Source organism: Candoia aspera, chromosome 4, assembly GCF_035149785.1.
Source record: "Candoia aspera isolate rCanAsp1 chromosome 4, rCanAsp1.hap2, whole genome shotgun sequence".
Taxonomy (NCBI): domain Eukaryota; kingdom Metazoa; phylum Chordata; class Lepidosauria; order Squamata; family Boidae; genus Candoia; species Candoia aspera.
This window is the reverse complement of record NC_086156.1, coordinates 74,841,502-74,856,823: the sequence shown is the minus strand read 5'-3', so window position 1 is coordinate 74,856,823 and position 15,322 is coordinate 74,841,502. Positions and strand designations below refer to the sequence as shown.

At 40.1% G+C, this 15,322-nt stretch overlaps 1 protein-coding gene across 1 annotated transcript in view; it reads right to left on the bottom strand.

The window, feature by feature from the left end:
- Positions 1-15,322, bottom strand: part of DNAJC7 (DnaJ heat shock protein family (Hsp40) member C7) — a 47,350-nt gene that overhangs the window by 12,226 nt on the left and 19,802 nt on the right. Inside the window, exons 2-8 of the mRNA XM_063300583.1 lie at positions 13,596-13,684; positions 12,311-12,435; positions 12,121-12,234; positions 10,209-10,283; positions 7,224-7,342; positions 5,600-5,753; positions 2,918-3,082 (exon numbers count right to left, since the gene is read on the bottom strand). Coding sequence (XP_063156653.1) covers positions 2,918-3,082; positions 5,600-5,753; positions 7,224-7,342; positions 10,209-10,283; positions 12,121-12,234; positions 12,311-12,435; positions 13,596-13,684 — 841 coding nt within the window. The remainder of the gene's footprint in view (positions 1-2,917; positions 3,083-5,599; positions 5,754-7,223; positions 7,343-10,208; positions 10,284-12,120; positions 12,235-12,310; positions 12,436-13,595; positions 13,685-15,322) is intronic.

The following is a 15,322-nucleotide window of genomic DNA, read 5'->3' as shown; positions in this document are numbered from 1 at the left end:
GTTGTAATCCAGAGATCACCTAGAACAAATGCTATTGGCACTGCCATGGTTCAGCTCCCTGACATACAGTAAGATGGGTAAGGATTTAAGTAAACAAGCAAACTTAGAGGCAACAAAAGATTGTGAGTGAAGTAATAGAATTTGATAGCAGACTTTGCATATGCTACTCTGATCCCAAGTTGGTTTCCAACAAAACATATTGGCCAGGCTATTCCTGCTATTCACAACCTCTGTTCTCCATTAGCAGAGTGGAGTGACATTACTACTACTGACTTACCTTACAAACCTGTTGCAAAAATTGCTCAGTTTTGCAATCAAAGCACAAGGAAGTCTCAGAAATGTACAGCTCCATGAACTACTCATAGTTATTATTCCTACTGTCATGCTCCCAGATCAAACGTTCTCAGAACAATTATTGGATTTGCATACATGTTTCAGTCAACACGTGCATTCTTCTTGTGAGTTGAAAGCACGGGAGGGTAACATCATTGCAGTGTGAAATCATTTTGTTTGGACTATCTTGTAATGTCAAGGTCATCTGCAAGGAGCTGTTGAAGACAGCTGCAGATGCTTACACTAACTGGCACGAGAGGGAGGGGTGCATACCTGAGATGGGGAGTGGGGGGGAATTTGAATTCACTGAAGATGTTTAATGGGGGAAAAGTGCGGGCTTTTCCATTCGCAACTTTTTCCTTTGTACTGAATGCTACACACCATTAAAGAGAATTCTAATAACTTATGAGTTGGATTTAATGGGAAGTTGAGTGTTCCAGTCATCACATAAAGTTGTGAATCCCTTTAAAACTTGGCTCTACCTGGAGACGTGTGTACCCAGACGAGAGTCTAAGAAAATTTCCACAGTGTGTCAAATGTGGCATTGGACGAATCATTGTAGTTGGGGGAAGCTGAGGAACCTACAACTTCTCCAGGAGTGACAGAGGTGGTGGCCGATGCGTTGGTCGAGTCGGGAGGAGATTTAGAGCCCAAAGGAGCAGGTGGAATCTCCATACCTCTACCGGACTGTGATACAGAAATAGATACCAAACAAATTACTTGGGATGTAACCCAGGGGTCCAGAGCAATGACATCATGGCTACAGCAGCAGAGTCATCCTGATCTTCGAGATGTGGAGTGGACACCACGCAGATATTGGGAAGGAAGTGCACCCGGGTGGTCTGCTGGAGGGGAAGGAGAACCTGGGATGGGTCCCCACCAGTCGATGGATGTTCACCCAAAAAGTAGAACCAGTTTTTAGAAGTGTTAAAAAAACAGGCTGAAAGGGTTCTAGTACTACAACAACAAGCTGTATATTCCAGAGACTTTGCAGGCAAAAATCCTGCAATGCTCCCATGATGATAAATCGGCTGGGCACTTTGGTTTCATAAAAACACTTCATTTAGCGAGACGGCAATTTTGGTGGCCAACCTTGTGGGCCAATGTAAAACAGTATGTCACAACTTGTCCTACTTGTGCACAAGCAAAACAAAAAGGGGGTAAATCTCAGGGCCTCCTCCAACCAGTGACTGAGCCTTCTCAACCCTGGAAGGAAATTGCCATGGACTTTATCGCTGATCTCCCCGAAAGCAAAAATAAAACAGTGATTTGGACTGTCATTGACTTGTTTTCCAAACAGGCTCACTTTGTACCTTGTTCCAAAATACCCACCGTTCCTCAATTGTCTAAACTGTTTTTATAACACGTGTATCGATTGCACAGGTGTCCTGAACGTATCATTTCTGAATGCGGCACACAATTTACCTCTAAATTTTGGAGATCCTTTTTGAAACTCACTGGCACTAAACAATCTTTAAGCTCAGTGAACCATCCCCAGATGGATGGTGCGACTGAATGGGTCCAGTCTACTCTAGAGCAATTCCTACGTTGTTACATTAATTTCCGGCAAGACAATTGGGTGGATCACTTTCCTTGTGCTGAAGTTGCCTATAACAACTCTGTCCATCAAAGCACAGGGCTCAGCCCTTTCCAAGTGGTCTCTGGTCAAGAGTTCGTTCCCATTCCTGAATTGCCCCTCATTCTGCCCGACACTTGCTTCCGCAGCAGATTGGTGTAAAAAAGTCGCTTCAGCATGGTCAGTCATCAAACAAGCCTTAAGTGATGCCCAACAAACTTATAAAAAATTTGCTGATCGCAAATGCAAACCAGAGTGGTCTATGAAGGTTGGAGATAAAGTTTACCTGTCTACCAAATTTCTCCACTCCCATCAGCTGTCAAAGAAATTGGGACCTAACTTCATGGGACCTTTTCCTATTGTCAAAATCATCAATCCTGTCACAGTTCAACTGCAACTTCCACACAATCTAAAAAGAATTCATCCTGTTTTTCATTGTTGCTTACTGAAACCTGCTCATGAATCACTTTGGTGGCACCGGGTTTCGCCTCCTCCACCTCCCATCATGGTGCAGGGAGAACAACACTTTGAAGTTCAAGAAATCCTTGATGCTCGCAGACACCATGGATCCTTGTAATATTTGATCAGGTGGAAACATTTCCCTGATCATGAATGGGTCTATAGCCATCATGTTAATGCTCCAGCTTTAATATGTAAATTTCAGGCTAAATACCCAGAAGATAAAATTTATTTGATCCTCCCCACTTTTAAGTCATACTGTTCGATGTTGAAGTTTGCTGGCTTTGCGATCCTGAACAATTTATCATCCTTGTATTGACAAAGCCTTTATTTCAGGTTTCCAATGGTGAGAGGACTGCTTTCAATGTGGCCTTCAAAATCTTTTACAACTGAAGGCTGATAGATTCTTCAAGCCCTTCTCTATTACACATTGCAATAAGGAGATACAGTTTTGAGGAAACTTCCCCTGTATCTAAATTATTTGTGGCAGGAGGCTTCAGGGAGGTCCCTGATCTAAAGAAAAAGACGAGGCTCTACTTGTGCACTTACCTTGGAATTAACAGTTCCCCGATTGCAGTAGAGTTTGGCATTGGTTTTCCTGTTATTTGGGTCTATTGCTAGGGCCTCTGTATAAAGTGTGAAGGCCAGCTTATAATTCCCTTCCTTGAAAGCTTTGTTACCATCGTCTTTCTTTGCTTTCAGCGCTTTGGCATTCTGAAGGAAGAAATGGGTAGAAAGATAATGTAAGCCTTTGAGTAATTAAAAAAACTTGGGCTGTCACCTACTTCAACAAATCTTAGTTGGCTAACTTGCATAAGATACATATTGAAGAACTACCCAGTTCCCAATTTCAAGATCCATTTAATGGAGAGAAGTGTTTTAGGCACATCTCAACACATTGCCAAAGTTGGGCAGTATGAAGCAATTAATAGTATTTGGAAGGAAAGGTAGATTATCATGTGGATGATAGCACTTCTTCTCTTTCTCCACTTAGTTTGAAAGTGCTTGATTTAGCACCTGCTTTAGTGATACAGTAGCGAAAGCAGATCTCTGGCTGCTACCACCATCTGTCTTCCTCTTAACATTGCAAGAAATATTAGCATTTCCACAGTAATTCCTAGGAGCACTCTGGAAAAATTCTGGTAGACCAGAGTTAAACTTCTGCATCTTTGAAGCCACCAGTTCTTTAAAACACTTTAGCAACCCCACTATAATCCTTTCCACATAATTTCTGAGTTTGAATCACAGCCCTGAGAATGATCAATCTTACCTGCCACCTGTAAATAGGGATTGTAACTTGGGGATTAAAGGAAAAACTGGCACACTTTTCAGATGATGCACATGGGACATAATCTTAGAATAGTTTTCCCCAACTCTGTGCCCTGCAGGCATGGATGTCCGGGGGTGGGTGTGACACCATAACATACATGATGTTGTAATGGTTGGTCATGGACACATATGCCTGCAGGTATTTTGCAGTTCAAGATCCACAATCTGCAGTTACTCTGCCTAATGTAAATGGATGGCACCAGATTTGGGAAGAGTCTTTTAGAAAATATATGCTATCACAGGATTTTTAAAAGCCATTTCTTATATATGGGAAAGAACATCTCCTCATGATGGTACTTATCATCTGTACTTTTTATAACAACTTTAATGATTTATTTTTTTATGTCCCAATTTTTTTTATAACACTTTCAAGAGAATGAAGTGGTAAATAATACATTTTTTCTTTTACTTGAGAGGTCATCATGTGGCACACCAATCTGTTTGTTTATAGTGCAGAAATATCAATTGTTTTAAGTTCTACTATAAACTGTTTTTTAATCTGTAATCATTTAATAACAATAATTTCATGAAAACCCTGTAAACACACTTGGGACTTAAACAGGCCTTAATTTCTTAGAGTTTATCTGGCATTAGGATATATCAGATTTCACTGAAAAACTCCATTGAAATTTCATTGAAAAACTCCAGAAAAACACAGTCCTGTATTCCAGGGTGTGCTTTGCTGAAATTGACATATAATTCTTTTTGGATTTATGTTAAATATCTCATCACTTAACATATCAGAAGCTTTTAAATAGCATAGCAGACGCTTTTAAAAACTGGTATCTATTGGGACTGTTTTAACCAATCCAGTAATTTTTAAATAGTTTAGTCTAATCAATCAATCAAGTGAACTTTCCACTCCTCAAAAAAATCTAAAAATAGAAAAGATGGTTTCATGTGAATAGCAGATAAAGCAATATATACTGAGTACACTCACTCTATCTTCTTCTAGTGGATCTATTTGCACACATGAATGCAATTATTCACTGTGGGAGAAGACACCTGCTGCTACTACGTTGGCACAGAATCTGAATTCTTACAGCCAGTTAAATGCTGTATCCAAAACCTTCAGTTGCATTTCAACATCCAGGATGGTCGGTCAGTAGAATGTTACCAGATTAGGGCCAGGACTGAATACATGTTGTGATTCTCTAGGAGAACAGCAAAATGCACAGAACACAGTAGTAGGTGCAGAGAACCTCCACATTCTTTTATGATTGGCGCAGATTTCTAGTCTACGATCATGAATGTATGGCTTTAATTATGGGGAGAATGCCTGCTAGAATCTAATTCAACCATCTCTCTGAGTTCTAGGATTTTCACTGTTTGGAGGTCTGGCTTTAGTGTCCTTGTTTACTGTTACTTGTAGACACAGAATAGCAACAATGCATAACTCTATAAAAGAAACAAAACTGTACTATAGTTTAACTTAATTATAGCTTAGTTAAGCCATCAAATTCATTTCTTTCACTGTATAGAATTTAAATAGTCTAGTTAAAGAAATTTAATTTCTGACATGAAATGAATACAACCTTAATCAGGGCTACCTTAAGCCTCTCCCTTGGTACCTGAGAGAGGGACTCCTCCTTCTTTAGATAGGAAGGAGAAAAATAACGTTTAGCTTTCCTCTTACACATGATTCTTGCCCTTAAATATCTCCTATTTAATGGTGTTTGCACTGTTTACATAAGTGTAGTCAAAAGTTATCCCATATAGCAGGTATGATGAATCTAGGTCGCTAACTGTATGTGGCAGCATCCCTCTCCATTGGACATGCTGCCTGGAGCTCCTGGGAGTTGTAGGTCTGCAAGATTTGGAAGGCCACAGGCACCCCTCCCCACCCCACCCCGGCCTGCCAGAAAGCCCACACATCTCCCCAGCTTTTATTTTTATGCTTACACGGCAGGCAAGGCAGGCTTTATCGTGGTCAGGAGCCATTTTTAGTGCCTGGATGAAGAATTGCACAGCCTTCTCAATGCAGTCCTCATAGTAAAGGCAAAGCCCTCGGACGTAGAGAGCATCAGCATTTGTTGCATCTATTCGCAAGATGTCGCTAAATACAGAGTGCAGCAGGAGGGAAAAAAAATCACAGGACAAAAACAGAGCTGGGTACATTCTTACCCTCAAAACAAGACACCGATAAAGAACTTGTAGCATAACAATATGTGAGTATTTCAACTCAATATATGCCGCCTCACTTCTGTAGCTTCCAGGCAAGAACAACATCCTTTCTAATTGTTCATTGTCTTTCCTTTTCTCTAATTCCTGACACTGGCCCTTTCTTCCTATTATTCCAGGGGACCATTTCCTTTCCCAACAACCCCCTGTCCATTTCAAAGCAAGTACACATATGAGTATTTTCATCTGTCTGTCTGTCTCTCATCTCATTTGTATAATCACCCATCTCACTCACTGACTCTGGGCGGCGTACATAATGGTCTTTTGAGGGCTCCTGTTACATTTTGTTCTGCTTTCTGCCTGGACCCTTATGGACACAAAGATAACCTCTTTAGAACTAAAAAATGTTTCACTAAATTATACACGAGAGCCAGTTTGGTGTAGTAGTTAAGGCACCAGGCTAGAAACTGGGAGACCATGAATTCTAGTCCCACCCTAGGCACAAAGCCAGCTGGGTGACCTTGGGCCAGTCACTCTCTCTCAGCCCTGGAAAGGAGGCAATGGCAAACCACTTCTGAAAAACCTTGCCAAGAAAACTGCAGGGACTTGTCCAGGCAGTCTTCAAGAATCAGACATGACTGAACAAATTAAAAAAAAGATTATACAGTACACACTTGTGGGGGACTTTAGCTTTCCAGGTTGTTCATTTTTAACTAAACCCTAAAAATAAGGCTTGCTCCAGTTTGATGTAAATTCTGAACTTGATGCAGAATGGAATGTTTTAGAATGGCTAACTTGTTTGAGCAGGGATGAAGTTGTTCTCATCATGTCTCTCTGGATCTCTATCTTACAGCCGAGGAGTTCAGCTTACTGGAAAAGGCAGGGTGTTATGCCAAAGTTAGTTGTTACCCACAATCCCTTTTTCTGTGGCTGAGCACTTCTGAACAACAAACTGAATTTACTTTCTCAGCATCTTTATTCCCATTCTTGCTTGATTCTCCTCAAATTAGTTGATCCAGTTTTCCATTCCTCTCCTCTCCTCACCCATCCCTTCCTTTTCCAATATATTCCAGTTTTTAAATACTTTTTAGAACTGTTTTTTTTTACTTTGCAAAAATGAAAAAGCAAAAAAGTTATTGGCATTTTAATAGCATAAATGCCTGCAGTGATGTATATGAAATTGGCACATTTCTTCCCCTGTAATATATATGCCATTCTAATTTAGAGAAATAAAGATTGTTTGGGGTGCCATTGTGGCTTCTCAGTACTAGATAATGGGGAGGCAAAGCTCCAATCTTCTTGTTAGAATCAGGAACGAATCATGATGGACTATTCCCCTCAGTGTAAACTACATTATTCTTTACACCATATAGGTTTTCCCCATCAAAGCTGTTATAGTTCTTACCTTGCAACTGACTGGGCTTCAGAATAGCGACCTAGCAAAGCTAAGCATTCTGCTTTGAGGATTTTGAAGCGGTGGCAGGCAGGGGCAAATTCTAGAGCACGATCCATACAAAATACAACCTGGAGAGCAGACACAAAAGGGAAAAGAAAAAAAATCAGAACACAAAAAATTCAGATATTGGCTTGGAGGCAGCCCCATGCCTGCTGAAGACATGCAGCTTGAATAACTTGTAATAGTCGGAACTCTGCTCTGAAGCAGAATTCAGGATAGGCAAAATTAGAATTTTTTCCCATGTAACTCATAGTTCACAGAACATACGGATAATACACCTCTCAACAGCTAGTGGTCCTGATAGCTAAATAAGAGGCTGTATGTTCAGAGGCAGCATGTCACAATGCCGGCTGCTGTGGACAATGTTGACAGGGGAAGAACATACCACCGTAAGCTTGAAATTTGAACTGTTTCATACATTGTAAAGTAAGTATACTTACAGACCTACATAAGTTAAAGGGTCTTTCGGACAGGATCCATATCTTTGGCAAATTAGCCTAAGGCTTTGAAATGGTACTAATTTTCAAGGCCCCAAAGCTCAGCCCCCCCCAAGTCTTATGAACCTTTTTATCAGGGCATATGGACAAGTTCAAGAAGCACAAACCCCCACCACTGATAGCCTATGCAGCCCAACTAAGCCGCTACTAGTCACTGATTAAGGTCCATTCACACATAATATCTGATATCAAACTTCTCTATCTGGCACCAGTGGGAAATCCTCCCACAAAAAACAGGTAAGGTGCGGCCTTTCTGCAGGTCTGATCTCCAGAATTTTTCTGTGGAAAATTACATGAATCAAGCCTTTCCAATATGCAATTTACATTTTAGTGAACCAGTTTTTATCCAGTGATCCATCTATAAAGTATTCTTGGAAAAATGTAAGAACAACACTGTAAAAAGATGGTTGGCTGAAAATGTGCATGTAGTCACTCCCAGAAAAGTACTAACAGGTGAAGTACTCAGTCTTTAGTCATATAAATTATTGGGTGAAACTTGTTCTTATGACACTGGGGACAAAATAAACATACACCCACATCTGCCACAATCACAAAGCAAGGAGGGGTTGTGGGTACTACTTATAGGTGCAAAACAGAAATGTGGGCAGTAGATGCTAAACCATCCTTGCTGTTCACAACTTCCTCCTTGGGAATGTTTCTCTTGGCATTTTGGGGAGGCAAGAAATAAGGAAAAATCAGGCGCTAAGCTACGCATTAGTGCCCATACTCTATGCCCCTCACCTGGATCACTTTCAGTCTTTAAACTGGATGCCCTTGCCCCAACTTCTATGTGACTGGGACAGATATGGCTTGAGACTACACCAGTATCTTGTTCTGCATACTTCTGTGTTCTGGGGTTAAAAAAGAAGCTTTTCTGAATAATAGGGGACTGCACCTTCTCCACTAGTAACGAGTGCTACAACGATGGTTCTTTAAAGTATGGTCTGAGTCTGCATAAGTCCACTAGTTTGTCTGTCACAGCTTCCTTGTGCTCATGGAGCAAAGCCTGCTTACTGCCTCGGCCCTGCCTCCCTCCATGGAGACAGCTTGTTTATCATATTAGCTCCCACTTCCCTCACCAGTAAGATGGCTCTTGAATGTGGATCACTGGATAAAAACTGGTTCACTGAAATGTAAACATGATAGTTCAAGTGACAATGTAGACATCAACATTCAGAAAATGGATACTAGTGAATTGATCTTAAGTGTAGTTACCAACAGTGAGTTTGTGTGTGCTCTGCTAAATGGAACCGTGGCTCTGCACAAGCAACCCAAAAGGAATGCATTAATAGGATATACAATGAGGAGAAAAATGGGATTTCATTGTGCTGGAGATCCACTTGCCCTTGTGCTCTCAGAATTGAGATTTCTACTGTAGAATATTTTTGACCAGAAGATTTGTGCTAAGAATTGTTATTATGGCATGGGGCACATAAAGTAATTTAAATGGTAAATAAAGACTTTATTTTTTTGCCACAAATTTCAGTTTAAAAAAGACTTAAGAATGGAGGAGATGGGAAGGCACATATAAAGGCTGACACCATCTTTACCTTATTCATCTGAAAATGTTAATTCCTGTGCTCTTAAAAATGAAAATGTAGAGAAATTGTGTATTAAACTAGGTGGTCCCCTCATTTTCTGAATGTTTATTTAGTGGCCCATGATTGCAGAAATCTTGAGAAATACTGCACTAGAAACTCAAGAAGCTGAGAATGTTAAAACAAGAGTGGCTGCAATGAAGCAGTGGCTACTGTGACAAATGATGAACCCAAATTTCAGGCCTCAATGAGTGTTCTCATGGCCTCTCAGTTGCATATGAAGAGGGCATTGTTGGCTTGAGGCTCAGCTGGATCCTCAAATTCCCTTCCCCCATCTCTTCCCACAGGTGACATCACCACTGGGTGCTGCGGGAAGTGCCGAGACACTCCAGATGATGGAGCCACAAAGAGGAGGAGCTTCTTCTCCAGAAACAAGGGGCACGTTTGATACTGCATAAGGGACAGAGAAGCCTGGACAGAGCTTGCTCAAGTCTCAGACAAGGCAGGTTTCTTCCTTAAGACAAACTTCAGATTGTCTCTGGTGAACCAGCTGCTCTTGGCAATTAGAAAGCAGCGTAGTAGGAATTCATTGGGTCAGACAGAGATCTTAACATTGAAACTGTGGGGGTAAGCAGCAATACCATCTTGCTGAAGAGCAATCAAGACAAATTTGTTACTCAGGAAAGGCAAAAAGAGAGGGAGACTTAGAGCTTTGAAACCCTTGGGGTCTGAAAACTCCAAACCTCCTGTTCCCCACTTTTGAAAAGGAAAGATGAGATTAAGTAATTGTGAGAGCAAAAAAGGAGCCTCACGGCCCCAACAAGGCAAAAAAAAAAAAAGTTCTCCATTAGACACACACACACACACACACACACACACACACAAATCTTTATCACTACCTTTCGGAAGTCCCGTTTCTCAAAGTCAACTTCAGCAATTTTCTCATATTCTAGAACAGTTCTGGCACTCTTCAGCTGGAAGAGAAGGCATCATATCAGATTATTAAGTAGTAGTATTAGCTGTTTGTAGGCCATCAGGCATTCTGGTGCCCTCTAGATATATCGAACTACTGAGTTCCCAGGATTCTCAATCAGCTATTAGCCATGCTGCTGGGAATTCTGAGAGTAGTAGCCCATTGTATCTAGAGGATCCCAGCACTGGGGAGACCATTCTAATGTTTTTAATTTCTTATTTATTTTAACTTCATAATGATACCTTTCTTTTGATAAACAACATTTAAAGGCTGATCTTTAACATAATCTTAACAATACATACAAATACAGTATGCACAGCCTTATACCCAGTACATCTTCAGGACATCAGTTATGATTAAGAATCAAGTTTCTAGCATACATCACTTGTGATGTTCCTGGATATATGCAAACAATGTAATATGCTACAGCATTTGTGGGCAGAGCTTCTGTCCCCTATGGCATGCATACCAACTGCTGGAGGACTGTAATTAGAATTATGCCTTCTCTATAAAGTAGCTTTGAACTGGATTATTTACATAAGCATTTACATCCCACATTTAAAGGAGACAAATCTTTCCAAGTCAGATTACAAAGCATGACAATACAACAAATAAATACAACATAGGTCCTCAAACTGTGTGTTGTGACCCCTAGGGGGTGATGAGCAGTCTACTGGGGGGGGGAGCAATTTTTTAAAATCAGACTAGGCCTGACAGATAAAGCACTTTGTCTTACTTAAACTCACAGCAGATCTGTGGAGATAAAAGGGGAGTGGGCAAAGTCTGGAGTGAGCTCTGAGATATGGCTAAACCCGAAGGTGTTTTTCATCAGTCAAAGCCATCCATCATTTGCAGAAGAACTGTGATCGGCAGATTGTTTCCCATCAGCTTGTGGTTTTTAGCATTTAGTTAATCAGAATTTATATAAACAAGATTTAGAACAAATTCATATGATTTCAAAACCCGATGTCATGAGTAAGGATGGTGAGCAGGGGGCTCTCACCCAGACTGTCAAGCGCATGCGTAGCACTGAGGAACTGTTCAGCCATTCAAAGAGACACAGATCGGGACCGCCTTAACCTTTGGGGTTTATATGGCTGGGTTTTCCCACGCTTTCGCAGTTTGTTAGGATTCTTGTTAAGTACTACTAATAAATATTAGAGACCAAGTCCTCGCCTCAGTGTGTTTCCTGGTAATCAGGACACCCTGGTTAATACAGCATACTGACTGTATTAACTGTCATTAAGGTCAATACTGCCTATTTAAGGCAAATGAAAGAATGAATGGGACAATTCACACCAGAGAGAGCAGGTCATCTTGTAGATCCTATCCTTAATATCACAAGTGTGTTATGTTATGTCCATATAATATGTACATTATCTTTTAATCATATCTTGATAGAATCAGAATTATATCGTTTTGAGAAATGGTTTAAGCACAAAACATTTTTCCAGGAAGAACATTAGGGATTTTAAAGAGAAGCCAGAAATTCCATATATAAAAGGAAAAGGAAGTTTTCTCACCAGGCAGACTGGAAGATATATCACTTATACTCACAGACTTATAGCCAGATTGATGGACAAAACTTGTTATTCACTGATGTCCTGCATGTAACTGAATGACTGGAAATTATAGCTGTATGGATTCAAAATAAAATCTAAAACTGAATTTCAGTGTATTCAAAGGAACCAGTGAAGTGATAATTAAATTAGTATAACGGCGCAACATACCTTGAGACTTTTATCAGTCAAACAAGGGTCGCTGAACCAGATCAATCACCCAAGCCTGGCACCCCAAATATTCTGCTCTTCAGGTAAACCTCATGTTCAGTGCCTTACCTCTTGCTCAGCCTGTGTGTGTTTATGATCCAATTCTAGAACTCGTTGGAAGCAGCGGCTGGCAGCCATGGCATTCCCCAGAGATAGGTGGCACTTTCCCTCCCGCAGATGCCCCTGAGAAGACAGGAAAATTATGAAAGCATGCAAGTGTGGTAGAGGATCAGGAGGGCTACACATGTGAGTCACATACCCTCACAAAGCTATCGTCCATCCTGACTGATTGCTGAGCATCCCCCAGTGCCTCCCGAAATTTGCCTAACATCATGAGAGTTGCAGCACGGTTTCCATAATAACTGGCATTGCTGGGACACGTATCTAGAGGACATGAAACAAGAAGACAGTAGTTAATTTAGAAGCAGAAAAGAACTCACCCTCCTGTGTCCCAAGTGCCTATTCTTAAAGACATTTTCAAAAAGGTAAAGAGAAAGCCATGTGCTATTCTGCAAGATTTTGAATCTTAGAAATGTTAAAATCTCAAAGGTATTTTTGTTATATTCTTCCTTGGCAAAGAATAAAACAACTTCGAATGCTAATTTTTAAGTTCTCCAAGTATTATGTCATCCCTCTCTCCACAAAGTAGATTTTTCTTTAATATTAATAAAGTTAATAATAATAAAGTTTTTATTTTGGTGCACAGAACAAATTGGCCAGTTTCCACAGAGCTGCAAAGAGCATTAAACACCTGAGAACTTGAACCTCCTTTGCTACAGGAACATAAAGAATGAAAAACAAGTAATAGAGAAATAGGGTAATAACAAAAAATTTACAGAAGAAAAATGGATATTACAGACTGACCACTACTTTGGTTTCTCAATTAAATATTGCTTGAATGTTTTTTTTCAAGATTTTCCATAACTGCAAAGATCAGTAACTTGATATTAAGGAAGATTTCTGTGCATATAATAGGCTCTGTATACACTGCATACTAGAGGTTAAGGTGCTGGGCTAGAAACCAGGAGACCGAGAGTTCTAGTCCCACCTTAGGCATGAAAGCCGGCTGGGTGACCTTGGGCCAGTCACTCACTCTCACCTCAACTGACCTCACAGGGTTGTTGTTGTGGGGAAAATAGGAGGAGGAAGGATTATTAAGTATGTTTGCTGCCTTGAGTTATTTATAAAAATAATAAAGTCGGGATAAAAATTTAAAAAATAAATAGATAGGTAGATAGATAGTTAGTTCCATTGTATCTCTAGAACAGCCCTGATTCTGAGAATATAATAAGGACTGATATACATGGGAAATTTTTACACTGTATGTATATATAGTTTTCTGCATCAAAAATGCTTTATCTGACTGTGGAAAGCTACTGCTGCAAAAGATTATCTACCTGACCAAAGTTCATACATATCAGAATACAAAGAGGCATTTCCAACTGAGGGAAATAAAGGCCTTTATGACCAACACTTGGGCGTGCCCAAAGGTCAGTTTTCAGATTAGCAGACAAACTTCCCATCCCTTTCCTTTTCATCCTCACCTATAGCTTTTGTATAGTAGTTGTATGCTTCATTGTAGTCCTTTCTGGCATAAAATACATTTCCCTGCTCCTTGAAGGACTCTGCTTCTCTGAAAAAAAAAAATCATAATCTAAAATGCAGCAGCATTCAGCTGAGACAAAACAACAGCAAAGAGATGATAGATCTGTCTTACCTTACCAGAAGCCTTGCTACCTGAATACTGAATCACAATTGCTCTGCGGTGAAGTATTGGGAAATGGATCATGCAACTGAATACACCCTTCTTCCTAAAAAATTTATTCCCTCAAAGATTACCACAATGAACCAACGAGTAATCCCCTAACCAGTAATAAACATAATTCCATTTCTATTAAGAAGAAATGTGGTTAGTATTTCTTATGGTTTTCATTGGTGCCACCTAGATGTTTAGAGCCACCACTTCCAGATTCTGTAACTAAAACAGTGACTTTGGTCATGCAAATTCCTGGAGTTGTAGGCTCAACATATCCAGGGGCCATCAGGTTGGGGCAGGCTGTAACAAAATGCAAGCACATTTACACATAATGGATAAGTTAGACACATTCATATTCGCACTATGCCAGCAATCTTTGTTCACGCTGACTCAGCAGTGGCTGTTGAGCTTTTATAGTAATAAGGAACCTAGAAGTACAGGGGAAACATGCTAGTGAGTACTCCAGTTACTAATACTTGCCACCTGCAATTCTGATAATCATTTATACTAAAAGTAACTACATTACATCAAAAATGGGTTCCAAATCAGACATGAGGCATATTTGCTTGCAATGTGGTTCTAAATGTAGTTTAAGCAATTATACTTTAATTAGTAAATTCAGATTCAATGTACTTTTAAAAGAATATTAAATGTAAGTGATATTTAAAAGTAAAATGTGTAAGTAAAGGTAAATCTTCCCAGAAGAAGCAGTGGCAAGCCACTTCTGTTGTTGCTAAGAAAATACCTTTAATGGATCTTTAAAATATGGTATGTGATTCTGGGAACTGCATAGAGCACTGATTCTCCCCTATCTTAATAAGAGCCCTGAGGCTTGTTGCACACTTGTTTATGTGTGCATACTTCTAAGTGAAGTTTGCATTCTGCTGAATCATTGAAGACCACAGCTTGTTTCTACTCTAATGGCTGGAGTGGGTAAGCCAAATTCATATTATCACGCTACTTCAGAATGGGAATATAGCACTTTGGCAGCAGGATCTTTACAGAATTCTGAATTTATGTTTTCAGGGATGACAATGAATGCCCAAGACCTTTTGAACAAGCTGGGAATCCAACTCCCAAACTAGCTATAGCAACAGTCAGCCATAAGAAAAAGAAACAAAAAGCACACTTGAATCCAAGCTAATGGCTCTAAATTGGTTTCTTCAGTGGAGTCTCGCCCCTTTATTTCTCCTGGAAACAGCTAAGTAAAGGAGTTTTGGCCTGGACAATACAAGCTATGTTAAGGGGCAAAAAAACCTCAAGAGAGCAAGAGAACAATAGAGGGTTGTATTGGGACGTGTTAACATGGTTTAACCTCATTTTGACCTCAACCCACTGGTCACCCCCTCTGGACTCCTTCCCTCAGGCAGCTCCCACTAGAATGGGGCAGTTCATTGGCTTAGCTTGTAAATACAATCAAATGAATCCAAGAACATTTCATTTCAAAAACAGGTTGATGGAGGTCAAGGCCAAAATACATTTGGTTCACTTTCAGTGTAGCCAATCCAGTTTAGT